The 27,781-nt window shown below is 36.8% G+C and overlaps 6 protein-coding genes and 1 long non-coding RNA gene across 11 annotated transcripts in view; 4 read left to right on the forward strand and 3 right to left on the reverse strand.

Moving 5' to 3' along the window:
- Positions 1–1,688, reverse strand: part of LOC100176457 (Kv channel-interacting protein 1) — a 28,505-nt gene extending 26,817 nt beyond the window's left edge. For both annotated transcript variants that reach the window (XM_009860383.3, XM_018812008.2), the window contains exon 1: positions 1,415–1,688. In XM_009860383.3, coding sequence (XP_009858685.2) covers positions 1,415–1,628 — 214 coding nt within the window. In that variant the 5' untranslated portion in view covers positions 1,629–1,688. The remainder of the gene's footprint in view (positions 1–1,414) is intronic.
- Positions 1,689–3,835: 2,147 nt separating this feature from the next.
- On the reverse strand, positions 3,836–7,625 carry LOC100186737. Of its 3 annotated transcripts, XM_002127725.5 has the most exons (7): positions 7,550–7,625; positions 7,277–7,343; positions 6,697–6,812; positions 6,293–6,435; positions 5,690–5,785; positions 5,096–5,224; positions 3,836–4,806 (listed from the first exon to the last, which is right to left on the reverse strand). In XM_002127725.5, the coding sequence occupies exons 2-7, from the start codon at positions 7,337–7,339 to the stop codon at positions 4,091–4,093; spliced, it is 1,263 nt and encodes a 420-aa protein (XP_002127761.1). In that variant the 5' UTR covers positions 7,340–7,343; positions 7,550–7,625; the 3' UTR covers positions 3,836–4,090. The 3 variants fall into 3 exon arrangements, with proteins under 3 accessions (XP_002127761.1, XP_009858687.1, XP_009858686.1); XM_009860385.2 differs by lacking the exon at positions 7,550–7,625 and having other exon boundaries at positions 3,836–4,797; positions 7,277–7,404; XM_009860384.2 differs by lacking the exon at positions 7,550–7,625 and having other exon boundaries at positions 3,836–4,800; positions 7,277–7,404.
- On the forward strand, positions 5,218–6,573 carry LOC113474246. Its single transcript, XR_003395913.1, has 2 exons — positions 5,218–5,320; positions 6,029–6,573. It is a non-coding gene; the product is annotated as an uncharacterized LOC113474246 (long non-coding RNA).
- Positions 7,555–8,617, forward strand: LOC100184336 (28S ribosomal protein S7, mitochondrial-like). The gene has a single exon (XM_004226081.4). It carries the CDS (start codon positions 7,740–7,742, stop codon positions 8,448–8,450), a length of 711 nt encoding a protein of 236 aa, XP_004226129.1. The 5' UTR covers positions 7,555–7,739; the 3' UTR covers positions 8,451–8,617.
- LOC100181968 (diphthine methyl ester synthase-like) lies at positions 8,596–10,584 on the forward strand. Of its 2 annotated transcripts, none has more exons than XM_002127482.5 (6): positions 8,596–8,763; positions 9,019–9,143; positions 9,230–9,338; positions 9,507–9,667; positions 9,918–10,021; positions 10,245–10,584. In XM_002127482.5, exons 1-6 carry the CDS (start codon positions 8,626–8,628, stop codon positions 10,433–10,435), a joined length of 828 nt encoding a protein of 275 aa, XP_002127518.1. In that variant the 5' UTR covers positions 8,596–8,625; the 3' UTR covers positions 10,436–10,584. The 2 variants fall into 2 exon arrangements, with proteins under 2 accessions (XP_002127518.1, XP_009858689.1); XM_009860387.3 differs by having other exon boundaries at positions 9,918–10,018; positions 10,245–10,449.
- On the reverse strand, positions 10,433–11,918 carry LOC100180394 (coiled-coil domain-containing protein 189-like). The gene is made up of 2 exons (XM_009860386.3): positions 11,688–11,918; positions 10,433–11,600 (listed from the first exon to the last, which is right to left on the reverse strand). The coding sequence occupies exon 2, from the start codon at positions 11,520–11,522 to the stop codon at positions 10,665–10,667; it is 858 nt and encodes a 285-aa protein (XP_009858688.1). The 5' UTR covers positions 11,523–11,600; positions 11,688–11,918; the 3' UTR covers positions 10,433–10,664.
- Positions 11,919–14,930: 3,012 nt separating this feature from the next.
- Positions 14,931–27,686, forward strand: rfx1/2/3 (regulatory factor X). Its single transcript, NM_001078339.1, is given in 21 exon segments — positions 14,931–15,099; positions 16,749–16,807; positions 19,365–19,487; positions 19,883–19,948; positions 20,681–20,751; positions 21,086–21,233; positions 21,522–21,680; positions 22,241–22,422; positions 22,818–22,937; positions 23,542–23,740; positions 23,941–24,074; positions 24,274–24,425; positions 24,668–24,771; positions 25,027–25,176; positions 25,551–25,598; positions 25,601–25,615; positions 25,618–25,628; positions 25,630–25,764; positions 26,021–26,211; positions 26,479–26,583; positions 26,901–27,686. Coding segments are annotated over 21 exon segments (2,412 nt in total). The 5' UTR covers positions 14,931–14,993; the 3' UTR covers positions 27,035–27,686.
- The last annotated feature ends 95 nt before the right edge of the window (positions 27,687–27,781 follow it).

The following is a 27,781-nucleotide window of genomic DNA, read 5'->3' on the forward strand; positions in this document are numbered from 1 at the left end:
TTCATTACCGTTAAAACACCGTGCCACCTTTCATCAAACCACGAGGAATGTTTTACCAATGTTCAATTTATATCTCGGCGCCATGCGTCCATTATTGGAACAGTAAAAGATGAAACGGTAGCCTGCGCGTTGAAAGCCGTTTGCTGTTCACTGTCAGACCCATTAGTGGCTTTTTTTTAGCTCAAGGCTCACGCATTGAAACTCGCATGTTCGTGCCACTGCCATCAATAATTCACGTCGTATCTATTTTAATTAATTGTCAGCAGAGGAAGACGGCGAACTTGAGAACGGAAGTCAACCTTCGCTAGCTTTACTGGTGACTGACTCTACTAGTAAGATATACTCTTACTATTGCTGTCTATTATACAATTTTACACGAACAATTTTAGGTCTATTTTGGGTAACAATTACCAATACGAAATTCCACGTTTGTCACAGTTCTTGTTCTGGGAAATAGCTGTATATTCCCACACTCTACAACTGTATATTCTTGGCTACTTACTCACTGCAAAGCATTGTTACTTACACAGTACCGGTATCAGAAAAGTTCTACAGAAACATTTTTTTCTCTGAAAAAAGTTTTTGTCTCTCTTTCTGTTCATTCACGCGCACCCGTCAAAAATCGGGTGTTCTGTTACCGGGCATAAAAGTTTAATGCTAGTTACAGTTGGCGCACGGTCGATACTGCGGCTTGCACACTGTCACAGAATATCTGAAACTAGGCTTTACGTAGCTTCCCGAACATGTTATAATATTAAACATTAATGCGCAAAGTGCAACTGGAATTTCCTTTCAGTAACTGAAGCTGGTGCACACAATATTGCACAGCGCAGTTCGGGTAAGAGGTGTAAACGTGTATACACCATAACCACTATTTGGGGTCATTAGCACGGTTTACCTCATGAAAGATGCAAGACTTTGTGCTATAACCTTGTCCAAGCGCCGTTTGCAATCGATGCTATCCTTCAAGGAGCGGTAAATGATTTAAATCGGACACGAAAACGGATTTCGTACACGCTTTCGATTTTTGGGAGTCTCTGATAAACTGATAGGCAACTGTAGACGACATGATTTTATATACGCACGACCTCTCTTAATATAAATCTATCTATGACATGCATCTAACGATAGGTAAATAAAAAGGAAAAAGATAAATCCGTTTAACGAAAACTTAATCAGTACCTGCGTCCTATAGGACATTGACATTTAGAATGTAATCGTCACCTATAGTTCATGCTTGTACATATTCTAATTACGTGATCCTTTATGTTTTGTTCAATCATATTTATGCTGTCAAAATTCCGTATGTTCAATTTATCCGGTGTCTGCTGTGGCCGTAATTGGCATACTATAAACACTACGCCTTCTAGATCGGGATGAATATTTAATAAGCAAGTTACAGAAACCGACTCACCTATCATCGCTTGCATAGTGTACGCATCCTGGGTGTAAGACGGGCTTGGAGTGCAGCAGAAATCGAAGCATCGAATCACGAAACATTGGTCAAGGAAGGCGTTTAGCGACCTCATGCAGTTTTCAGACTTGGAAGCTTGAGGAGTGTGTCGGCCCCTAGGTGACGCACTATCCCTCTTTGAGGTGGATGATTTTGGAACGAGGTGACGGTTCATTTTGAACAAAGTTTTTGAGTTTTATAGTTAATTTTCCAAAAAATAATAAGATTCCCAAATACAATTTTTTTCTGAAAACAAGATCTTTTTGTAATTAAAGTCAAAATTAAAATAATAAAACTACTAAACACAGTCTACAGCGTTGCTTTAAAACACAATGTTTTTTAATACACTTAAATAAGTTATAAAAAATACTGAGACGCTCTGACATGCATATAGTCTCTTAAAGCAATAATTGTACGTATATAGTCTCCTTACATTATACGTAGGCCTATAGTCTTTTAACAGTGCGTATATACCGTTTATATAGGCAACTCGAGTAAATCATATAAGCGGAAAAACCATCATGGAAATTTCGATTAACTAAATTAAAACATAAGTGGATACAATGTTTTACAATAGAACCGCCTTAAAAGCGGTGTCGTAAATCGCTGTACATTTTTCGAAAAGTCGCGGCACAGAATCGATTTCGATCCAACAAGAGTTTCCATAGCATAATTAACTTAATAACGAAAGATTCTGTTTCACGTAAGCATTGAATTGGTCAATTAATTAACAGTTTCGACCTAAAGCGCTTTACGAGTTTATAATATACAATAAAAAATAATGTAGCTGTTCAAATGCAATTTATTGCATATGAGGCGTTATTTTTTAATTCGAACCACGTATTTAAAAAACATATATACAATAGTTTAACGATCTTTCTCAATAAATGTCCAAACCCAACCAATTTTAAAATCTTTATCTAAACTACATCGTATTCTGTAATAACAAATTCAATAGTGAATGGATTACACGATATACAAAAGACATAAACCCTATAATCGGTATTTGATCTACTGATTCTGGTACAGTTCCTAATTAATAAACATAGATTCAGTTACCAACATTTTATAATTTATATCCTTTCTGTACTCGATTTTGTTCTGCTTAATTTTACTAAGTTAAGCAAACGACCTCTGCTTTTGACCGATGTTCAGTCTCATTCAAATTTCTTTCTTGCTGCTGTCGACAACCGATTACGCGCTAGCAGATACTATTAGATTTATGATTAATTAATGCCCGATAAAATAGCGATTGTAAAATGCTAATGGCTTCCTATAATATAAACGGATTGACCATGTACCCTACTCTTGCAGTACGAGGTTAAATCCAATTCGATAACCGCTCATTTATTCGCTCTTCGCTATGCTATCAACGGTTGGTATAAATTACTTTTACTCTTTGAGTCTTTACCACGGCTTTATAGTCTCCTTGAATTTGGATAGCCAATCTACCAAATTAAAATAAAAGTCTCTTGCAGTGGTAACGCAGTCTTCACTGTCGTTAAGGTCGATTACACGCCAAACTTGCGCCGTACAGGGAAGTACATATGTATCCGCAGACGCCACAATAAATCATCTCTATATATACGCAACAGACCGTACGCACAGCTCTTAATACAAAACGTCAAGGCCCAACCTGGCTGAGTAAATAAACCAGAATATCAGTTACAAGTCGAGACACGCCTCCACGAAACTAAAACTGCATTACGACACCCGGGAAGATTGATTTGTGCTCAACTCGGTTGCGGTTTCAAACAACCAGTACATATTACAATACATGTTGGTCGACTCTGCTATATACTTTTAGCCTAAACCATCAAGCTTTAGCTTGAACTTTACTACGAACTTACCCTGTCATACCATTAGGCGTCCTGCGTCCTAAACAGCTCGTCAAAGCGCAAAGTTTCTGTGGTAATCGCTCAAATTGTATACCTGTGCTCAACCAGGCATGTACGAAGTGCTCTCGTTGCACATTTGCGTTTAAATGTGCGTCAGTGAATGCCAGTAGAAGCCTATACGGCCGACCGACCGTTTACGTCCGATTATTATTACGGCTTTCGCGTGTTGCCGTTTCACGTGTTGCTCAGAGAGTAGCATATTCTCCCATCAACTCAACCAACAGCGCAAGCAGCTGTGGAAACTTTTGGCTTATGGGAACCTTGGGCGCACTATACATTCCACGCCAATTAACACTCGACCACACTTATGTACCTTTCATTCCAATGCCGTTAACGACTTGTAGGCGATGATGGCAGAGCTCTTACATCAAACGTAATAAACACCTTGGGCTTAGGATTTCCTCTAAACTCGGTAATAGAACAGTGACAACTCGCCATTGGTTTTATGCAAACTATCTCGTTGCTAAAGCGTGTAATAACGATATTTACCCGTATTTATTTATTTGTAGTCTATTCCCAGAAAGTTAGACACATATTTTTAATGTTTTAAAAATATATTTAATTTTCTGTAAAACCAAATAAAACGGGCGATTGTAAACTTATATTTTCTTGTGCTCTGATTCCTGATAAAAAAAAATTGTACAAATGAGCAGCGGCATGCTGAAGGTAAAATGGAAAAAATAGAGAATAAGTGGCATTTAAAAGATCACTTAACCGTGTATGAGCGAACAATTGGATGCTACCGCGAATTGTTCTTGCTTGGGGCACTCTTACGACCTGTTCGCTTTGACCGAATCACTTTGTCTGGCTCGTATTGCCCCGCCAGGTGAGTCTTATACGAGGTCGGTATAACATGCGCGAATGTTGTTACAAACTCTTTTGTGCTGCTGGTGCTTTGAAACATGTTCAACAAGTTTGTTTCTTTCACAGAACTAGCTGCAGGGGAGACAGCATGCGGTCGGGTGGATTTACGTGCACCCTTCCGCTTGCTGTCGCCCTTGAGACCGGAATCAGGCTCCATGATTGGCCGAGGAAGCTTAGACGGTGGCAGTTGTGTGAGACCGTCACTTGAGGCATGGCGTTTATGCGCTTGTTCAATTACCTGCCATGATACAGGTTCTTGTTGGGTTAGTTTGGGTGATTGAACTACTGTTGGTGTTGAATCACCGACAACAGATTTTTCTTTATTTTCCTCTTTTTCTTTAATATTTAAAAGAAGAGTCTTTTCGGAGTTATTGCACTTTTCTTCATTTGTTACATCACTATCAGGTAAAGGAGGACTTGGTTTAATTAGTGTTGGTTTTTCAGGAACTGCAGTTGGAGCAGTTGTAGTTGTTTTTAGACACTTATCAGTATTTGCACTTGTAGTTGATTTGCATGTACCGCTACTAATTCGCTTTCGTGCAGTTTGCTTTGGCATGGGCTTGGGTGGAGTTGGTAACACTTCTTCTGGTTCTACAAAATCAAAAAAGATATGAATGTAATATAAAAAATTTTTGAAGTGTAAGGTACAACAAAATTTATATATACATACTTCTCTTTGTATATTAATGTAAATAAAAATGAGTTAATAGAAAATACAAATAAGTTGTCTAAACTGTCAGATGCATTTTAAAACAAATACCCCAAAGTTACACATGTGGTAACTTGTGTGTTATAATGACTGTTATTGCCCAGCCATGCGGCAATTAATAAGTTACATTCATTTATTCATACTGTACAGTATGGCTCAATCCATACTAACCTGTACATTGTGGGTTTCCCTTCAATATAATACCATGATGCTTGATTAGATGGAGAACACAAACTTTTATGTTTTTCCTAGGTTGCTCACAAAGTTTACAAATATAAGGGTGAGTGGGGTGTTCTCTTCCTATCAAGAAACATATTTTTGGGGTCGGAACACCTGGATGGCATAGTTTAAATTCTTATGCACTTTACATGGTGGCTTGACAGACGTTTTTTTTGTGTAACTGTTTATTATTTAAAACACATTATTAATTACTGTTGCAATAAAGGCTACATTTATAGAGGGAAAGTGCAAGAAAGGTACTCTTGTTAGAAAAAGGCAAAACTAAGACACCGTATCTTGTGATAAAAAAGGTTATACATATTTTTTTATGCAAAGTTTTGCTGTCCATATAACCAGTTCCACTGCCTTTAAGCTATCTTACAGACAATTCTAGAAAAACTAAAGATGGGACTAATAACAGTCATTATAGGATAAGTTTCAGACAAACTTGATGAAAACAGATATCTTAAATATGTTTGCAAAATAATCAGTCCTAGGAGAATCTATACTCAAATAAAATAGTATTTTTAAATATATTTCACTTACTGGAATAGCCAATGTATCTCTGCATACGTTCTGGTATTGGCACAACTTTCTTTGTTCGTTTTTCCACAATAGATGCGGGTTGAATCCGAACTGAGACTGTAAATAAATAAATTTGTATGTTTAATATTTTTTCTTAGAACTCAGTAATCCGTATAGTGTAGCATGTTGTATAATAATTTAATTTCCAATTATTTTTCACAAAAAAAACATTTCAATTCTGCTACATAAAAGAAAAAATTCCATACAAAGAAAACGTGGCAAGTGACACATAACATTAACCGGAAAGCAAACTCAGCAACAATAAAAATACCAAGTACAAAAAATGAACATACGTAACAGGCTCACATCACTGAATTGAACTGGAGCATAACTCGAGCAGGCATGCTGAACACAACAACTTAGAGCACTACAATATCAAAATGCAGCAGTGTTATTCCTATTTAACATCTTTTATATTTTGTAATTTATCCTAACTTAAATTAATAACATTTTTCTATTTTACAGCATCTCCTTTTCCTATACCTTTAAAATAAGCATGATTTGACACATTCAATAAAGTTCTTTTTTATTTATTGAAAATCCCCCAACATTGTTATTAAATACCTGGCGTTTCCACTTTAGTTTTAACAGTTTCTGGTCCTTGATTTGGTAAATTAGAAACTACACATTCTTGAATGGGCGTCATGACAGGCGAATCATCAGTCTGAATTGTAGTTTCTTTGACTGTTTTGTTGCTCTTTAAAATACTAAAAACAAATGAATAGTAAATACTGCTGTTGATTTTTTTTTTCAGTAGTAGATTACACACAGCAACTATAACTCTTCTATACTTTGATGCAGTTTACTCGTTGTACATTATTAAATAAAATTTCTTTTGGTAGAAATCACATTAATATGTTATATACACATTAATATGTTATATAATATATATTATGACGAAAGAAGTTAAATTACAATGAAAACAGTTTCTGTTATCAATATAATATTACTTAAACCTAGGCTCTTACTCTATGTGTTTATTCTCCATATGAAGCAAAGATTCCAAGAATGAATCTGAACCAGAAAAAGTCTTTTGGCACTTCAAACACTGAATATTCTTGTCAGCACATACCAGTTCTTGGTTCTGTAAACGGTTTTACATTTTCGTTACGTACTAAATATCAAGCAAAGGGGATAGAGTTTCACACAAGTAGTAGTTTTTTCCCACTGGTATGTTTTACGACTGTCGTTTTGCTTCTAATTCCCTTTCTTATTTCAACTATCAGATTTATGACTGTATTCGAAAAAATAATAGCCTATAGACTATAGTGAAAAATCTTGGGAATGTTACAAATTTGGCTGATGAAAAGTGTTAGAAGTTGATAGTTGTGGGTCAGTATTTGGGCGTCTTATAGGGAGTTAGGGTTAGTTAGTGGTTATTGGTTAGTAGATAGCATAGGGTACGGATTCTTCACCAGCACCCAGCATATTTACAGTAGAGGAAGGCGTAGGCCTAACTGTAGATTATAAAACATAGCACTTATATAATTATATTATATATATATATGTTAATAAAAATAGCTTTATATTGTATACTTGAACTTGTACCTTTTCAAATGTTGCTTTTAAATGTTGCACCAGATCTTTTTGCTCATCGCTAAACATCTGCATCCCGCTGCAAAGAATAACAAATGGAAATAGAGAACAATGACGTCACGCCAAAAGAACATAGTATATCTATTTACTTTGGTCACGCCCTCTGGCAAAGAACTGTTTTCCAGAGGAACCAAGAAAAAGATAAAACGCACTTTAATGCAAAAAAACACCAGAAGTATAAATATAAAACAGAATATATTTTAATTTTAACTGTAAAAAACCTACAAAGTTTGGTATTTATGTCGAAATCGTCATTTAGTTTTTGTGCGCTGGAATCTTAAATAGTGTTTGCCATAACCAGACAGGCAATCTCTACTTACGCGCACGTGTGTTTGTGTGTTGTTCGCTTCTTTAAATTGAAGTTTTAGCAGTTCTGATTCGAAATTAACCCTATCAACATTATATACTCTGTAAAATGTTGAGAAAAGCAGTATGTAATTTGTCAAGACGACGTGAGTTTTTGGTTGCTTTAAATACTGCTGGTAAATCTTCATGTAAATGTTTTTCTACTACAAACGCTGTCAAGGCAATTTACCCAGACACCTATGCCGATCCAAGACCTGACAGGAAAAGCTATTTTGACGAGTCGGACACAGAGCAAGACAACTTAGCCACTAAAATGGTTAAAGCTGCACCTAACACCTTTACATACTCTGTTTTTTATGACCCTGTTCTGTACAAATTTGAGAAAATGATACTCAAAAAAGGGAAAGGCGCCTTGGCTAAGAAAATTCTTCAAGACGCTTTAACAAACATTAAAATTGCTCAACTAAAAAAGTACCATGCAGCAAGTCCAGAAGAGAAAGAATCTATAGAAGTTGACCCTTTGGTCGTCTTTCATACTGCAATAGAAAATGCTTCACCAATTCTAGGACTTACACGTGTGAAAAAAGGTTCAATGACATACCAGATACCACACGTACTGTCAGATGAAAAGCGACTTTTTCTTGTAAGCACTTGGATGCTAAAGTACATTCGTTCAAACCGCCCAAAAAATGAGGCTGGTATAAGAATTGGAAACGAACTGTTGGCTGCTTATAATAATCAAGGCACAACTGTGAAACGGAAACAAGCCCTTCACAAAAGTGCTGAGGCAAACAGAGCTTATATAAATATAAGGGCCTAGATGGCAAACTTACTCTATAATCCATGCAACTAATAAATTCCATTTTTTTCTAAATTTTACTCAGTTTTTATGTCACTTCTCTTCTGGTATCACAACTTATGTATTGGTATGTGTCATAAATGCTCACTTACTATCATATTTTGAAACACTAGTTGATTATTTAACAGGTGAAAACATGGTCTTTTACCTGATTGGTCTTGGGTTAGGAAACCCTGAAGATGTAACTGTAAAAGGTTTAAAAGCGATCAAATCTGCAGATCGTGTTTATTTAGAAGCATATACTTCAATATTGACTTGTGGGAAAAGTGCATTGGTATAATATCTTTTTTGCACTTTATATATATATTAAAAATTTTCCTTATCCTCAATTTTGATAGAAAGCTAAAATAATTAGTCATCGGAAATAAGTATATACCAATATCAATTTTATGAGTGTAACCATACTATTGATATCTTAATGTGTGTTTTAGATACAATTGTGTTAAACACCATTGCTGCTTAATACAGACTGGTAGTGGTAATAATAGTGGTCTATATTTATATAACAACAAGATGCCTTAATCTACAGGAAGAATTTTACGGACGATCAATTATTCTTGCCGATCGTGACATGGTGGAACAAAACTCCAATGAATTGTTGAGAGATGCTAAGAAACAGAATGTTGTTTTCTTGGTTGTGGGGGACCCATTTGGGTAAGAATGTGTTGAAGATATGGAACATGTTTTTAAGTTCAAAGATAATTTTATTGATGTATTCATACCCTTTGTATTGTTTTTAGAGCAACTACACATAGCGATCTAGTTCTAAGAGCACTTGAACAAGAAATTCCCTACAAGGTTATACACAATGCATCAATAATGAACGCAGTTGGTTGCTGTGGCCTTCAGGTGAGTGTCTGAAAATTCTGACTTTATAAAAATAAAAGCAATTTCTTTGAGTAATTAGAAGCCACTATGTACTTTTACAGCCTGGTAGATATTTAGACATTTTGTGATCATCTAGTATAAGTGTACTATTTATTTAAGCAGTTTAAATGTTATTGCATTTTTAAGTAGCTGTACAACTTTGGAGAAACAGTTTCAATAGTTTTCTGGACTGACACTTGGAAACCATCTAGCTTCTGTGACAAAATCAATGAGAATTTAAAACGTGGAATGCACACGCTGTGTCTGCTTGATATTAAGGTGAAAGAACAATCTATTGAAAACTTAATGAGGTTAGTTTACTATAATAGATGTCACTTGTCAAAAGTGTAATGATTATTGATTGTATCACATTAAAAATCAGCATGTAGTTTGTATATAACATGTTACCAAATAGGCAAAACATTTTAGTCCTAGACTCCCAATACCAAATGGTTTTGAATGTGTGAATTCTTCTAAAATAATCTGTTAATACAATTTAAGACTTGATCACAGTCTTTTTTTAATTGCTGTTTATTATTTCTTTGTTGATGTTTTGAACAGAGGGAAAAAAGTTTATGAACCACCACGATATATGACCAGTAACCTTGCATGCCAACAGTTGCTGGAAGTTGTAGAAGATAAACAAAGTGAATCCGAAAACAGTGGTAGGATTAATCACTAGTGTAGTGTAGCAGTGTGTTAAGACTGTAGGATAGTGTGTAGCTATGGATGTCTGATATTGGATTAAAATTGCTGACTGCCTAAATACCCTGTGGTAACACCTTCTTGTATGGTACTTTAATACTGTAAAGAGACCTTTTTACCAAACATCTTATGTTGTAAGTGGAAACTAAATCATAACATTTAATTTCGACTTTCACTTGACAGTTTTGACCAAAGAAACTATGTGTGTATCTTTGGCATGTGTTGGATCCGATGAACAAAAGATAGTTGCAGCACCACTTAATCAACTTGTAAACTGTGAGCTGGGGCCAGTTCTCCATTCTCTTATCATTACTGGGACATTACATCCATTAGAATATGATTTTTTAAAGCAATTTTTACCCAAACCGAAATGAAGGAAAATTTTGTATAATCTGTACTGTTCTATACAATGAAAGCCATAGTAACACAGCAAAGGCTAGGGTTGCCAAATGGCAATTGGTGTGGCAGCTATTATGCTACCATTTTGAAGATCTTTTTTTACCATTGTTTTTATCCAATGAAATATAATATATTGACCCATGCGCTCACAGAAAATAGTATAAAAATAAGTTAAAAAATCATTTAATTATAAAATTAAAACATTTATGCTTTTCTCTTTCCTTTTGGACTTCCTTTAGGAGATTTGGATTTGCGACCTTTTGGAGTGCCATGCCCGCCTTCCAAGCTTTGAATTTTTTCATTAATTGCTTTGTCTGTGTCTTCCAGTTGTCGCTCAACAGTAGCGTGCATTTGTTTTAACTGTAAGCTCACAGCTTTCCGTACAATACTTTCCAACTCGCTTAAATTCTCATCTTTTTTAACTGGCTCTTCTGGTAAAATTTCTTCCTTTGCTCCTTGGGCCGCTTCTGGAGATGCAGAGACATCAATCTCTGGAGTTTGTTCTTCTAAATCAGCTTGAATAGGAGTCTCCTCTTCTGGTGGAGGGGTAGGAGGTAGACCCTCATACTGTAAAGTCAAATCTAGGCGCACTTTGGGCGTAAACGTGTATTTGTACATTTTAAAATGTCTGAAATAAGTGTCCACGATTTGACTTGTGACTGCCGAAATCTGCGCCGTGTTAAAAATTTCCAAACTCCACGGCGGTCGATGTACTCCGTGGGTAAGAACCAGCTCCCGAAAAAATGCAAAACAACTTTCAAGATTGCCGAACGGAGTCGACACGCAGACCTCGTGTGTCTTTTTCACGATTGAAAAATACGCGGAAGATTGTTCTTTGCTGAAGTTCTGTGTTTTTGCAAATTTCAAAGAGTTCATGTATAAGTCCAATAGAATGTTACCCCGTGCGTTATTGCCGAGATTAAATATGTTCGCTAGCAGCTTCCTAGTTTCGGTCGTGCTCGAGCATTTCGCTAGTTCGTCCATGTTGTGAACACTTAAATCCGACCAAACGCATAGCGATGGTTTTGGAACAGTAGGTAAGTTAACAGCAGCCGTTTCCATGTTTTATAATATATCAAGTTATGAAATTTTTATTTTCCTATACCGTCCGATACTATTTGCCATCTTGATAAAACAGGGCGTATTTACTCCATATATGCTGAACAATCTATCGTTGACGAGTTATTACACAATCCACAATAAGCAGTTTACATCATTTTACTGTAGTATTGTTATTATTATTACTATTGCGAGGCATGCAGACACGACTGGAACTGCAGCGTTTCTCTACCGTTCGTAGAAAGCCCTGCGACTAACTTGCACTATGTGGCTTCTTCTTGCTCGAAAAATACAAATCTAAAACATTAAAAATCTTCTTCCTCAAACATTTGATACGCTAACTGCGTGGCCTACCATTTCCCGAAGCATTCAATGTCGATGAGCGACAGCACATCGAAATGTCAACGCACGTTCGCTCTGTTCCTGGCTTTCCTGGGTTGGTATGGAAACAGCCGCCATCTTTACTTTCTAGCGGAGAAGCACCGAAACTTTTAGAATAACGCAGCATCGTTTATGACTTTACTTTACACTTAAATTGAATTAATAAAACCTCTTAACCAAAAATATAATTTTCAGTCCGAATTCACCGCTGTTTTGTTTGTAAATGGCAAATTAAATTCAAATTTTACCGCGTATGAATATCTCTGTTACGTCGGGCAACAGTTGCCTCGAAACAGAAACGCCATAGACACGGTATCCTTGGAGACTGTATCAAGGTAACGATTTTTTCTTGCATTTGATTAACCTTTTGTATATTGTTGCATGCTATCTATTATTCTTTTCACACTATCATTTGTGTATACTATACTAGCGCTTTTATTTACTTTTTGTTTTAGTTTACTACTGTTTTAGCTAAACTTGTTAATGTTACAATTCGTTACCCTTGCGACGACATCTTGCCCAACAAACTAAAATGCTGGCGCACCGTTTTGCTTTTTAAGTCTCCTAATCTGAATATTTTAAACAATAAAATATTAATAAATGTGGCTGTTTATACACTAGTAAAATAGATGTTATCATTGTTTAAAACTAAGTGCACTATCTAAAAGATAAATTATTGAATGAAAGATGTTGAACCATACAAAAAGCACATACAAATTAATTTATATGTTTTTTACAAAGTTAAAAATGAAATATGATTGGGCTTTTAATGTTTGTAGATTATTAATAAAGTTTTCAGTTGTTTAAATTTCTCATGCTCCCATGTCTGATTCATGTTTCCTGTTTATGTTGTTAAATGGTGGCATTAGTTGATGGGGAAAAGTGTGAATACAGTATATCTACATCAAGTGTTTTTGACTACTTGAGTTTGATTGTTTCAGTTTTTGAATGTATCTTTGACTGCTTGCGTAGTTTTTGGGATGTTACCTCTGACTTTTTGGGATGTTACCTCTGTAATGATTGCAAATAAAACAGATCCAGATGTACTGTTTCTCTTAATGTTAAAATTCTGATTTAAATCCTACTGACCTAACTGTAGAGTTAAGATTTAAAGTGTGTATGACCATTCGTTTAATAACTAGGACTACAGACTGTACACAGGAATACTGATGTACTATACTGTGGTCATGATAAAATATGATTATTTTGCAGTCAATTCATGTTTGTTAAGGTGGTTCCATTGACTGATTCTAAGTTGTAAAGTAATTTCCGTGACACCAAAACTTGAGACTAATGTTTTGGCCTTCTTTAACATAAATTTAAATAAGTGAAGTGGAAAAATTGGCTACATACATATTTTGTATTTTTCATTGACTATTTTGTGTTATCACCACTCACCAGTACATGATTAAACTATTAGTGCTCATGTTTTCTAAATGATTTAATTACTAATATTATGTTAGCTGTCCACTTTGTATATGTAATATCATATGGTGTTGGTGTTGTATATGAAGCCTTATGGGTAGATTGTAGATGTAACCAATTCTTGAGCGAATCCTGATATTAACATAAATAATATATATGGGCCAATTCCTTCAATAAAAACCCAACTCTTATTTGAGCCAATGCAATCAATCTATTATAATTGACAATTCTTTGTTAGATTAAGAATTCTTTGTTAGAAGTAATACAAATCAATCCGGCTTCTGTGTGTATCTACATATCTTTTGTGTAGATATTTCTACAGGCATAGATTTCTAATTTGTAAATTTTCTGTCATGTGTTGTATAGTTTGTGGCAAAAACTTGTGTCAGTAAAATTGTTGTCGCAAATATTACCCACTCGTGTTGTTAAACAAAAGCTATTGACCGTTTTTAACATGCTGAAGTCCACATTTTTTCATTAAAACTCCATCTTTTCTAATATGTTTATATAAATTTCCAATTGCAAAACCATAAATCTTATTTATGACCATATTAAAGCTAAGCAGTTAAACTCACGCTTCGTTGTCCTTTTTCGTAGTCCATAACGTGTGTACAAGTTGGTTATAAGACGCTTAAAATAGCCAATAGAGTCTTCGTACTTCGTACCAGTCTTTTGTGGCTTGTGCAGGCTTCTCAACATGGTTAATATGACGTCGTGTGGCATAGGAAGCACGATCAATAGAGAGGGCACAGCCGTTAACTGCCATTAAAGCGGCACGCCATTCTAAACACACAAAGAGTCGGGCATTCCGTTCAGTTTCATAATTAACTCTTTAATTAGAGCTGGTTTTACTTGAACCAACAACATTTTAACCATAAACGCTTTGTCTGCCATATATTCCCACAGCCAACCTTAGCGACCGATCACCTACCGTATCTGTTAATTGTATTAACCGAAGCTTTTTCCGATTGCGTATACTTAAATAATTAGTAATCAGCCGACTATACGTAATCCAATTAACAGCGCATGCGTCTATAGTGTGTCCTCCGCTAAACTGTAGTTTCTCACGATTTGTGTATAACTTAACCGTATCGGATTGTGTTTTAATTTAGATATACCAAGTGAATAGCAAAATGATTGACAGATGCGTGTTGTAATATTTCGTCCAACTTTTTCGTCTGCTTGTACTCATTGCGCAGATTCCAAGAAACTTCAATATTGTTAATTGCCTCTAAACGTTATGTGTATCACGAAAATAACCGTGTCTTTCACCAGACTGGCACCTGTGCTTATATTATTTATTCTACATTCATGTAGAAGGGTGGGGGGGAAATGGGACACTTTTTCTTTTAACTTTTTTTTAAAACTTTTTTTGTCCTATTTGGTATTAAAAAAAGAACATTCAAAGAAATATAAAACTGTATCCTCACGACTTCTGTAGACTGTTGTTCATTGTTTAAAACACGATCAGGATATTTGTTCTTACTCCATCCTGTATAAATCCCCCAGGAACAAGATGTGTAGCAGATCAAAACAGGTTAAACGGCAAACGCATAACCATCAACCTATATAAACCACACAACCTTCTTATTCTTAATTTTTTTCAGATCCCGATCTTTTGTCATCGCATCTTCGAATTCTGTTTTCCCATCCCACCAAACAGCCGCCATGCACCAAAGTACCGCTGCTCAACAGCAGGTCCACCAAGTGGTAACGGCAAGTCACAGCCAGATACCGGTGGCCCACTACGTCAGCGTGGTGGCTTCTAAGCAAGGTAGGGTATCTAGGTTATTTGATAGGTTTTACTGTCTAAAAAAGTTTGACTGCTGAAAAGTCAATAATATTGGAAACTGCAAACAATTATTTTGTGATCATATTTTTACATGTATACTCGTATCCCTATACTGTTCAAAACATATTGCAAATCTCACCATTTTCGGCGCAAATAATCACCTATTCGCCTATATTAATACCTTTATAAAAAGGCATATAAAGTTACGTAATCTTTCAGCAGACCCTTTTCACCAAAAACGTACCACCCACATTTTAATCGGGCTTGATAATTAAGTTAATTCAAGTTAAAACCGTCTCAACGTTTCCCAAATGTTAACAAATCTTTTTTCCGGAAAAGGAAACTTTCTTGACCAGGTGCGATGCTAGTTACACGTTAAAGCAACCATCCGAACATTACTTCCCTCATTAATTGATTTTCTTGGCACCGCTTCTCCCTTGAAACTACCGACCGCAGCATTCCACAATCGTTCTCGCCCACTCACAAAACATTTGTTTATTTTCACGCGAAATTACCAAGCAATCTTGTCGGGCGATCCAACCACGCGCGGCATCCTCAAATCAATCACAAGTTCCGCGTCGCCTTGATGGTCGTTTCGTTTATTTCCAACTGCTTTGAAATCTATAAAACTAAAGCCATTATTGCCAAATGGCCCGTGCTGCTATACTTTATCGGTGGTCGCAACTTGCGATTTTACACCAAAAAGTTTAAACTTATAACGCAAGAAAAACTTTAAACTTGGTAGGGTCAGTAGTCACTAGTGCGTATTTACTAATACGAGGTTTCATTGGAAAGTTTTGTTTTGAAAATTGTCAGGTATTGAGGTATTATATAGCAATGTTTTCGCAGTACACGATATATTTTCGTATGTGAAGTCTGTCAAAGGGCTAAAACAAACGACCTTGTTCTACGAGTTGGACTTCAATAATATTAAGCAAACATTTAATTTTCCTATAAATTTGTCATATATTATGTTGTTACACAACGCTGTAGCATATTATTTTCGCATCGAAAGTATCATGCTCCCATTTCCGCCCCTTTCCAAATCTGGATTCCACTTTAGCAGGTGCGGTGCCGTAATTGCCATTCATGTTCATAACCTGACTTCTTTTGTCGCGCCCTTGTTAACCCATCCAGCTAATATTCATCGTCGATGATAATTTCATTACCGAGTTAGAACACGTATAAAGCAGCCGGTTACGTCTCGTCGTCGTTTTAATCATCAGTGTAACATGATCCGAAGCAAGCCAATGCAAGGAATGCATATCAAGTCAGAGTACTTAGCACCTGGCTATTACAGCGACCAAAGCCGTTACGAGTATCCGCAATATTGGGGCTACAGCCAGGAGCAAAAATGTCAAAATTATGACAGGCAGTGTTCAGGAGGGTCAGGAAACGTCCACCAAAACGGTCATTACCCGACGCACGACACAGCGTCGTTTACGTACTGTAGCGAGGGAACGAGTTACGCGCAGAATAATTACTGTAGTTACGCTACGGGTAATCAGTATAACCAAAACCAGTGGCACAATTCAACCACTTACACATATACTCAAGCAGGTATTAACTAAACACAATTTAAACATACTATTAACTTTTATTGCCATTGTACATTCAACTTTTTATTGCAGATGCAGCTAAAACTGCAGACGCTATTAAAACGATCGTCCAGACCCAAGCTAGCCAGCAGGTATGTATATTTAGTGATGAATCTTACTATATTAAAGCAATGACTTTTCATATCGTCCGATCTTAAAAAGATCTCTTGTGGCGCAAAGTACCTCGATACGTCGCGCAGGCTATCCGTTAGAGTGCGCCTTTCAGTCGCTTTAATGTCCTAGGTCCGTTTGCCAATCGTCTTTTCGGTATATCCCTTTCAACAAAGATGTACGTAGTTGGGTCAAGTGTGCGTAGTCATTATACCGCTCTTCCTCTCACTCAATATATATTTGCCTTGTACGCCACACCCAAGTCAAGTTAGTTCACCTGTGTTAAATTAATGGGAGTTCGAATTGCTCGCCGTTTCTATGCATTTAATAACCGCATTAAAATCCACGTTGCCAGTTACATGAGTATGTTTAAAAACTTAAGTCACGCTTATGTAACCACTGTACTGGCGATTAAACTTGTTAAAACAGCTGTATAAACCTATTGTCACAAATTAACGCTCATATGCGTTAGTGTTGTCGTTTTTAATACATATATTTTGTGCGTGTTAATTTGTGGGTCGTTCTACTGGCTTATCTACAACGATAGTTGTGTGTCGCGGAAGTCGCGTAACTGAAAGGTATTTACAGAGTACGAACAAAATATTCCTGCTGATGCGTCCTTAGACGCTGCAGTTATATCACGCTGCTTTAACGATGCAGTTTATCATGTTCTTTTCGTCCACGAACTGTAGCAACAGTGCTAGCTTTAGTATCTTGGTTACTAACCACTGCAGTTTGCTCTACACCTTGTCGAAATATTTATATTTGATGGTATGTAAAACTACATCGTACGTTTTTTACACGTTGGGAAACCGTCTTGAATAAAACAGATTTGATTAGTTTGTACATATCACACTAGTTAAAGTTTTACTAGCTAATTCAACACCACAAATCAAAGAAAACTTAAGCCTATATGTTCCAGAGCCCAAGTACAAACCTTTGGTTGAATTCACCTACATTTTACAAAAAATTGTTTTCCTAATGGCTTTGGTATACTTCTAACTGGCTTTGGTATACTTTTAAAGAGCGGTAGTAAAATCTACATAGTCAGTCCATTTGCCTATATAAACACCGACCGATTTGTTTGGGTTGCCATGGCGAACAGTCGTTTTTGATAACAAGTCTTAAAGGCGGCGAAAGCCCGGTCCCCCCACTTCGTTCTATTTGTCGAGTACCGGGTCGTCAGCGCGACATTCCTTGGTTACAGTCGGTTGCCTAGCGACCATCAGGCTGCCATGTCAATTGATAAACCGTCGCCTGGCAACGCGAGGTTTTTTATTGGCTTACTTTGTAACGGCACTTTGGCGGTCGTGGCCGACTCTTTGTAGTGACAAAGAGAGTCAGAGAATAAGTCTTCAGACTGCCGGACAAATATCTTTACCTTCTCGCCCCGTTGTCTCTTTTTCGGCACCCTTAGCTGTATTCTAAGGTATATTGAGCGCAGGTAGGATCCAGTTACACGGCCGTTTGGTCACAGTGGAGTCAAATAGTCGTAAACAGGCAGTTTAAATCAGGAATTCAGATGCCTCAGCGGATAGTCATTGTGTGTTTTAGAAAGGCTGTGTGTTGTATTAAGGTATTGCAGTCAAGTGCTTCATGCAGAGATCATCTCATACAGTGATAACAGCAGACTATACAGACGTTAATAGGAAAGATAGTTTGTTTTATTTGGGCTAAAGCGTCTCGCTTATGTGAAAGCATATTTATTAGGTTTTACAAGTTTGCAATCGCGTACAAGTAGTCGAAGTATAAGAACAGAACATACTTAACTCCTTTACAGTTACATTTTAAAATCAACGTTAATTACAAAACTGTGGAACAATATGTACATAGCTGCTAACATAGATTTTCGCAGCCGTTGTAGGTGTAGGATTTTTCCGTCTTTTGTTTTTGAATATTTCGCAAATATACCCTTGCACGGGCTTCGAATCGATGCCTTGCGTAACCGATCGTTCGCCGAATGCGACACCGACTGCACCCAAGGCAATGGACCTTTCCGTGAGCGGCAAGTCAGCGAAAACTAACCGTGTCTCCCCCTCCCCCCAGAACCACCATGGCTCGCGTGTGCTTTCAGCCGTCAATGCCATCAATCTCAACCTCAAACGTGTAAGAGTTTTAGCGAGTGTGGCGTTGACCGAGTTTTAGATGTGTTTTTCGAGTGATTAGTTAATTCGATCATACATTGTAGTTTTAGTCGTTAATTCAAATTCACAATAGAAAAAAAAATGTTTGAAAATTTAAAATTTACTAGTTTTTGTAGCGTTTTATTGCATGTGTTAACACACCGTTTTTCTGTGCATATAACATTTTTAATTTTATGAAAAAAGGCATAGTTTTAATGCTTAAACTGCAACCCACAATGTAAGTAATAAGAACAAATACTGTACAGAAGAATTCAGTGTTGTCGTAAAATAAGAGAAGTTAGTAACACATTTTAATTTCAAAAGATAAGTTTTAGTGGCTGCGATGACAGCAGTACGGTACCATTTCCACTTTACTAGTATAGGTCTACAAACAGTACAGGCGTCTTGTTTACAGGTTGATGGACTGACAGCAACCATACGCAGTGAGCCAGCAGTTATCACCTTATACCTGCAGAAAGTTACAGAAAGTCCCTCTAATACAAAGAGTGCGACAGGCACCAAAACACAGATAAGAACGGTATATGGTTCTGTTTTAGCCAGTGAAGTGGAACCAAGTTATATTAGGCAGGACTGGAGCAACTCTTATACAGAATAAAAACAAATGACCGCATACACCATATATATTATTTCTGTCTCCAAATACCACAAGCAATAAAATGTGAAAGAGTATACTCGTGTGTTTGTTAAGATTATAAGCTTAACGTTCAGTTATATTCAGAATTACACAGACAGTCGTTTTTGTAGCCAGGTCATCGACACTAAACGTAGTTATTCACAATAGTACTTGATCACTTTAGAACCATAATTAGCTAAACTACATATAAATTTCACCATGTCAAAATCACATCACCAATATAGTGTACAGTTGTAATACGCCATTTTTCATATTTCTCTAATATCACGTGTTTTTAGGTAACCAATCAGCAACAACAGCAGCGACAATCGCAAGTTCATGTTGTTTCGCCAAACCAACCACAGGTAAAGTTAGCGTAATCTCTTTTTTATATAAATTGCCAGCATCTAACGATAAACTATAGTGCTATAAATGGTGTTGTATTATTGCTAGAGTTTTTGTGTCGTTTTTTTACACTATACCCGACTATAAGATTAGTCCAGTAGCAGATATATAGTAAATAGCTTTAAAAAGAGTTGGTCAGGTTCAACCCATCGTCTTTTATATTCATAGACTGTAGCAGTGTAAGATTGGTTAGGTGGAAAACATTTTTTTTCAATTGAATGCAAAAAAATAACATTTTATTGTTTAAATGCCAAAAAATATATTTTTTGATGAAATGCAGAAAAATATAATATTTTTTGGTCAAATGAAAGAAAAAACGATTTTTTTCGATCACCCCTCCCTTTTTTCAACCCACCACTCACCCCAGCATCCCACACAGGCCTCTGATTCGTCCGTATTATCCAACACCCATCACGTGCTTACCCTTACCGAGGTCGAGCTCGACCAATCAGAGCACGAGTCGCACCAGGTCTAACCGTGTTGTGTGAACTTTTCCAAAATAAAAATAAAAACGTAGAATTTTAGAAAGCTTTACCCAAAATTTTGCAGTGATTTTTGCTTTGTAGATATCTAACGCTTTATCTATACCCGTTTTATGCATGCTGAAATCGTAATCGTACTTTTAAGTGTGTTGATTAGTAGCCTCATATTTTTTCATGTAACAAATTCTAATACAAGTCTATTACATACAGATGTACTCCACCAACCAACTACAATACGTTGATTCTAGTGGTGACCATGGCGTGTACGTCAACGGTTCCTCGTAAGTATAAACGCTTTTTTAAAGTCTGTTATGCATTTAAATTGTTTAAAATTTTTAATATAAACGTACCAAAAAAGGTAAAAAAGTCTATTTACAAACTACAACGAGGTAAATGAAACAGAACATCTGTCTTATATGACGACTGTCGTTTTACGGCTACGCGAAGATAAAAAAAGTTTATTTAATTTTTTTAAATGCTATAACAAACAAACAATAAAACACCTAACACCCGGGAGCTTTTCATTTATACCATAGCTGGCTTACCTGGCTATTACCCTAACTTACCAAACACCCAAGCCATTACCCAAAACCTAACATATACCCCAACAACCAGGTCCAGCAATTTTCAATACAACGACACCAACCAATTGTTCACCAGCACTCAGCAGCCAAACAACAACAGTAGTGGTCTCTACTTTGATTCCACCTCTGGATCTCACGTTGGTAGCCAACCTACTGTTGTATCATCGCAACATCAAATGGTAAGTAAAGTATAAACGTTAAAGGGCATACCAACGAAAATCATAATTTGTGTATGAATAGAAATACCTAAATGTGATCTAAAGATACTACCAATGTTTTAAAAAATGGTGATTACTATACTGTCAACAAAAGAAAAATGCAAATATGTTAAAATAATTTATAATTAAAAAAAAACAACGTATGCAAACTTTTTTTAAATAATGTAAAATTAAAAAAAAATCGTTTAAAAACCAACTATAAAAAAAACGTACAAAAATCCACTTCATCCAACCACCTACTTTTTACAGAACTCTCTGCAGTCAATGCAGGGCAGCGGAGGACAAAACCTCAACCAGTTCATCGCTTCGCCCGGTGGTAGCACCTACCTTATTCAAGGCTCTGGTTCTGAAGCGGGGAACTTGGTAGCGATGCCTATTGGTCACACAACGCGTGCTTCCCCCGCCACCGTAAGTCACTTCCGGCGGGAGCCGAAAACAGTAAGCATATACGACGAGTAAGCTGCATGCATGTCGCCCCTCTATATCCCGACCCTGTATATGTATATATCCCGTAACGGTCGAGTGGCGCGGCTAAGGGATTACGGCGGTCGTGGCCCCTTTTCCTTTGTTTCAAAAAAATAAAAAAAATAGTTTGTTAAACAGTCCCACTTTATTTTTTTTCTGGTTGCGCCACCGACCCCGGTTATATATCCTGACCCTGTCTGTATATTCGTAGGACAAGTCTGATTCTTAACAACAGATATTCAGTTGCCCTCACTGTTACACGATGCATGCACTTTCTTCGTTTTTCTTTTAAACACCATTACTTTAGTGTGATTTTTCAATTAGAAATAACTGTCTGCAACACGACATGTGTATACGCTCTTAATTTTTTTCTTTAAAATTTTAACACCAAATTTATAGTTTATTTCTAAAAAAACATATATTTCCCCTCCCCCAAAAGATTTCGTTTTGATTTCATATCTATTTAATAATGGCAAGCATCCATTTAAAACCCTTTCCCCCAGGTGCACTGGTTAATGGACCATTTTGAGAATTCTGAAGGTGTTTCTCTACCTCGTGCGTTAATGTACAACCACTACTTGTTGCACTGCCAGGAGCAACAGTTAGATCCTGTAAACGCTGCTTCCTTTGGAAAACTCGTACGATCTGTCTTTATTGGGCTACGCACCCGACGTCTTGGCACAAGGTACATATTGCTTGTTTTATCTATTTTGAAGTTACCAAGTTATATAGTAGGGTGGGAGAAGTTGGGAGACCTTTTCATTCCACTTTATTGCCCCATTGTTAGTAAACAAAGAGCATTTAAAATATTATAAATCCGCATCCTTACAAGATAGACCGTTGTTATATGGTTAAACACAATCAGGATATTTGGATGTTATGTGCTATAGGTGTCCCGTCTTACCCCACTCTACTATGTGTATGTACAAGTTCTTTAATCCAGTGTTCCCAAAAAACACCCAGTTTCTGGCCAAACACGTTTAAATACATCTAAAAGCACCGCTCCAACTTAATGGCGCTTGCAACGCTACTTTGTTATTATACTATGCACTATTATCACTAATCATATATCCCCCACAGAGGCAATTCGAAATACCATTACTACGGGATTCGTATCAAAGGAAATTCTCCACTAAATAGTTTGCAGGAGGAGATAAGTTATATAGCGATGCGTCAACAGCCATCAAGCCACACAAAAAGGTTCGTCGCAAATTGTTTCATATCATTTTCATGCATTTTCTATTAAAACCAATAATGAAAAAAACGTCGTTAAACTATGTTCTTTGTGGTACTTTTTGTCATACGTATCTTATACTAATGAAAGGAAGGCCCAATCCATAATACATTTTATGTCTTAAGTGGTCAAACGGTTAATACTGTAAGAATGTAAAGTATATACTTGTAATAGGCTATACCTACACGGTAACGTTAATACAGTATAGTCTATACTATGATGGGTTGTCTCAAGTGTGCTTTGTTACACAAACACATCCTAAAAGCACCGTCTAGCTACTTTGTTTAAGCTAATTCAACAACATAAACCTAACTGTACAGACAAAGTGTACAACATATCCTTTTCTGTCTGATTTAAGGCGCTATAGCAAAGCGGTTGGCGCGTTTGCATCTGGCATGTAAGTGTATCGCGTATATGTCTTTGGGCAAAACACTTTACGGCAATTAACAAAAAAATAACAACTCCAAAAATAGTTACCTACAAAGTCATATACGTGATAACTCGTAATTTACTCTCATTCATATATTAAATTACTTGAATTGAATAAACAACTTACATTCATTTGTTCAGATTTAAGGCGCTACCGCCAGCACAGGGCGACCATAAGCCGAACATCGATAACCACGCAACGCAGTCAGCCACCGAGCAAGTACAACAGCAAGCCCAGCAGCACCAACAGTTCTTGGGCGATGCTACACAAGCTTTACCGGATCTAGACCCAATCCAAGCAATGGAAGGCGACCCTCCGATGCCAAGTGGTATAACGTCGGTAAGTAAACACATTGATAAGCATCTTAAGTCTTAAGACAGTGGTTCCTGGGAATTTAAAAATGAAATAGAAATAAAAAAAATCAAAAAAAGTAATATAAAAAATACAAAAAACAAAACGTATTTATTATCTGTTGGCGAAAGCAATATTACGCGCTTTAACAAGTCGCATATTTTACTTAATTTTATTTTGTGCCACAGGACGATTTATTGATACTAGAGGATCTGTATAGAGACCATTGTGCCAATGTATTGGACATTATCGTAAGCCTGCAATTTGCTATGGTGGAAAATCTCTGGCAATCTTTCTGGCGCGCAGATTCCGAGAATATGATGTAAGTCTCCTGCATGGTGTATGTATATTATATCTTTTTTTTAACCTAAACCTGTGGTTATATTTAATACTGTGTAAAAACTATTGTAAAGTTTCATGTGCCCGTGTATTTCTACGTTTTCGCAAGATTTACTACACTTATAGAGTTGTTTAGCAATTTAAAACATTTTTACGATTTTTTTCTATTTTTTTGGTTTTAGGAAAAGCGAGTTAGAGGCTAAACTTCCCCGACACAAATTAATGATCATGTGTAACTGGATTCCCGTGCAACGCTGGATAAAAGACAGCGACCACATGATGTACCAGAGTTTGGTTGAGGTTCTAATTCCAGACGTACTTCGTCCCATACCAAGTAAGTAAAAAAATAAAATAACTCACTAAATAGAACCCGTATGCTTACATGTGTTACAAAACCGGTAAATTGGTGGTCGGTTCGCCTATTTATGCGTTTAATATGACTGTTTTCGGCTTTAAGCCATATTGATTTTACCTCAAAATTTTTCACTTTTGTATACCTTATCATACTATGGCGTCATCTTATCATATGACGTCATCTTATCGTGACGTCGTTGTAAACCGATTTCTTTCTCCCAGGCGCCCTCACACAAGCTATACGTAACTTCGCTAAAGGATTGGAAGCAGGTTTAAACAACGCATTGAAGAAAGCAGATATTCCGCCAGATCTTACAAAGCTGAAGGTAAAAAATATTAGCACGATATTTTCAATGTGCCTGCTGAAAATAACACTTTTTTACTTTATTTACAGATCCCTTTTTGTAGTATAATTTACACTTTACGTGATACGGTGGGGATAAATGGGATACCGTTAGCACCTAAATCCCATATTACCTGTGGCCGTGTTTTCTTTACTACCAAATGGGACGAGAGAGAGAACAAAAAATATCTCATCTTACCCCACTTTATTTTAACTCTAAATTGCCCTTTTTCGCCAGATCGCGGCGGTTTCAGCATTTTCTCAAACCCTACGACGTTATACTTCACTCAACCACCTGGCACAAGCTGCTAGAGCCGTGTTGAATAATGTGGCGCAGATCAACCAAATGTTGGCCGACCTCAACCGTGTGGACTTTACGAATGTACAGGTAAGGTGTGGCAATTAAAAAAATGTTTATTATGTCACGGCCTACTAGAGATATATCTATATCTCTAGTAGGCCGTGATTATGTCAATATACTCGATGGCGCAGCCAGGGAGGTTTTGGCGTCGCAAACCCCGTTCCTTCAAAAAATTAAAAATAATGTTATAAAAACAATAATTAATTAAAAAATAGAGATAAATTTTCCATCTAAAATGGCACCATTAAAAAGGAAACTGTCGATTTAGGCGAAATATATATCTGTTTTGTTATACGTGGTCGGGCTTGGTTGTTGTTCGTTACGCTTGTGTAGCACCAGATCTTAAATAAATTTTGGTCGTTAAATTAATCGTTAACGATTTGCTTGAATACTTAATACAGGAGCAAGCTTCATGGGTGTGCCAGTGCCCCGACAGCGTCGTACACGAAGCCTAGAGACCGATTTTCAAAAACTGCTTTTGTCGGAACAACGGACTTTGGAACAGTGGTCCGACTGGCTTGAAACTGTCGTTGGCAAAATGCTCTTGCCGCACGAGGGCACTCCGGGGTTTACAAAAGCAGCAAGGCAGTTTTTGCTCAAGTGGTGTTTCTACAGGTACTTATATAGTTAACTACTTCATTCTCTCTCATTTTCGCAACTGTTGCTACAACGAATGGCGACCTTTTCAAGTTCGTTGTTTGTGCATAATATAAGGACATTAATACGCTCATAATAGTAACAACGTTAAGCCTCGGACTAGAGGCAAGCGCGCTCACCATTATGCCATTACTTTAACATTATTTTTAAAAAAAATCTAAAAAAATTTTTTTTTTTTTTCTAAATATATGTTAAAAATCTACTTTTAATACAGCTCAATGGTGATACGAGACCTGACACTCCGTTCAGCTGCCAGCTTCGGTAGTTTTCACCTTATCCGTCTGTTGTACGACGAATACATGTTTTACCTGGTAGAACATAGAGTGGCGCAAGCTACTGGTGAAACGGCCATTGCTGTTATGGGAGAGTTCGCTAATATATCGGTCGGTCAATTCGGCATGCCAGGTATTTTAACTTGATTGTACTCGTTATTTTTAAGCAGAATTGGAGTTGTCTTAACTGTATAAAGATAATAACACGTTTATCCTAAATGTTAGTTTTTAAATGCGATTATAGCTGCTCTGCATTTTTTTAAAGGAATAATGTAAAAAATAAACTGATTTTTTTTACAGTTATCAGTGTTTTAACCAACGAATGTATTTACTATCATACAGTAATTCTAACATACAATACCACTACATACCGTTTACTTTCACATCCTGTTGTAAACAGATTCTCCATCGTCTTCCATGGGCACAGATTCGTCTGCCACTCCCTCTCCAGCATTTATAGCTTCGGCTCCAATATCCATCATCACTTCTTCTATCAAGCAATTCGGTAAATTAAAGAAAAAATCTATAATTTAGAACAAAACTATTTTAACATTACAACTAGAACTTTGTATATAGGGGTGAGGTTCTTTTTTTTTTCTTTCTTGTTCTATTTTCCTAATCTGTTAGCAAAGGCTATCCATGTATAAATCTGTTTATTACTTAATTTGTTACTAAAAATGACTATATAAGTGGACAATCACATGAACAATCTTACCCCAACCTTTTATTCTATATGGGTAAAGTTCTGTCGAGGTTTGAAATTTATACCAGTTTTGGCCGAACACACACACCAATTCCTAATACATAGACTTCACCCAACAGAAAAAGGCGTAAAGCGACCAGCAGAAGCTATGAACGAAACCGACAACCCATTGGGTTCTGTTTCCATCGGTGGCATCAAGGCGACAGCAGTGACAGATATGATGACGGTTAAGACACAGGACGGATCATCCTGAATATCATCCTAAACCACAAATATTACACCATATTCTCAGCACGGGACGAAGTCGAATCACCGGCGCTATCTTATCTGACATTCGTGCAAAGCCCGTGCAATTTCTTGGACCGAAAACACAGAACATTATTGTAATTAGTGGCCTGAAACATTACTGATTCAATGAAATACGAAAATGCTTCAGCTGCCTATATGTTACACCAGGGACTTATACAAAAATAGCGTAAATTTTAACCACCTACAAAAAGCATCCGTGTAGCATTGCTTTTACCACGATTGTTATATACCTTTAATTCTTCAACACAGCTTTTCAAACTATTACCAACTCTCCGGGCAAATGCAATATCTTGCCGCACCGTCACCAGCCCAGAGCGGCCACCAACCAACTGCCACGTCTGCTTCTACGTCCAGCCTCCAATCCTACCAGCTTCTACGTTCCAAAATCCCGGGCCCTAATTCTGCAGTTTAAATAATAAAAAAATTCTGCGCCACATTCACTGGTTGCAAGTTGTTAGTCTGCACTATATAATTATCTATATAACCGGACTTTTATGTTGTTTTCTGTGTCCACTTCTTGAATTTTCGTGCCTTCACCCAAGCGTAATGTAACCGCTTCTGTGTTTTACAATACAAATATGTTAGGCGTTATTGGACTCTATGCTCACAGGCGCCGCTATTTGGGTATTTTGTTAATAGCATAAAGCGAGCGACAGGCAATATTAAGTTTCCGTTAATCCCGTATATAACA

This window comes from Ciona intestinalis, chromosome 5 (genome assembly GCF_000224145.3).
Source record: "Ciona intestinalis chromosome 5, KH, whole genome shotgun sequence".
Classification (NCBI taxonomy): Eukaryota; Metazoa; Chordata; class Ascidiacea; order Phlebobranchia; family Cionidae; genus Ciona; species Ciona intestinalis.

Coding starts and splice junctions, on each gene's coding strand:
- LOC100181968 (XM_002127482.5), top strand. CDS start 8,626: ATGGTCTTTTACCTGATTGGTCTTGGGTTAGGAAACCCTGAAGATGTA. Junction 9,144..9,229: donor GTTGTGGGGGACCCATTTGG/GTAAGAATGTGT, acceptor TATTGTTTTTAG/AGCAACTACACATAGCGATC. Junction 9,339..9,506: donor TTGGTTGCTGTGGCCTTCAG/GTGAGTGTCTGA, acceptor ATTTTTAAGTAG/CTGTACAACTTTGGAGAAAC.
- LOC100180394 (XM_009860386.3), bottom strand. CDS start 11,522: ATGGAAACGGCTGCTGTTAACTTACCTACTGTTCCAAAACCATCGCTA.
- LOC100186737 (XM_002127725.5), bottom strand. CDS start 7,339: ATGCAGATGTTTAGCGATGAGCAAAAAGATCTGGTGCAACATTTAAAA. Junction 6,813..7,276: donor TAAAAGCAACATTTGAAAAG/GTACAAGTTCAA, acceptor AACCGTTTACAG/AACCAAGAACTGGTATGTGC. Junction 6,436..6,696: donor ATGGAGAATAAACACATAGA/GTAAGAGCCTAG, acceptor ATTTGTTTTTAG/TATTTTAAAGAGCAACAAAA.
- LOC100184336 (XM_004226081.4), top strand. CDS start 7,740: ATGTTGAGAAAAGCAGTATGTAATTTGTCAAGACGACGTGAGTTTTTG.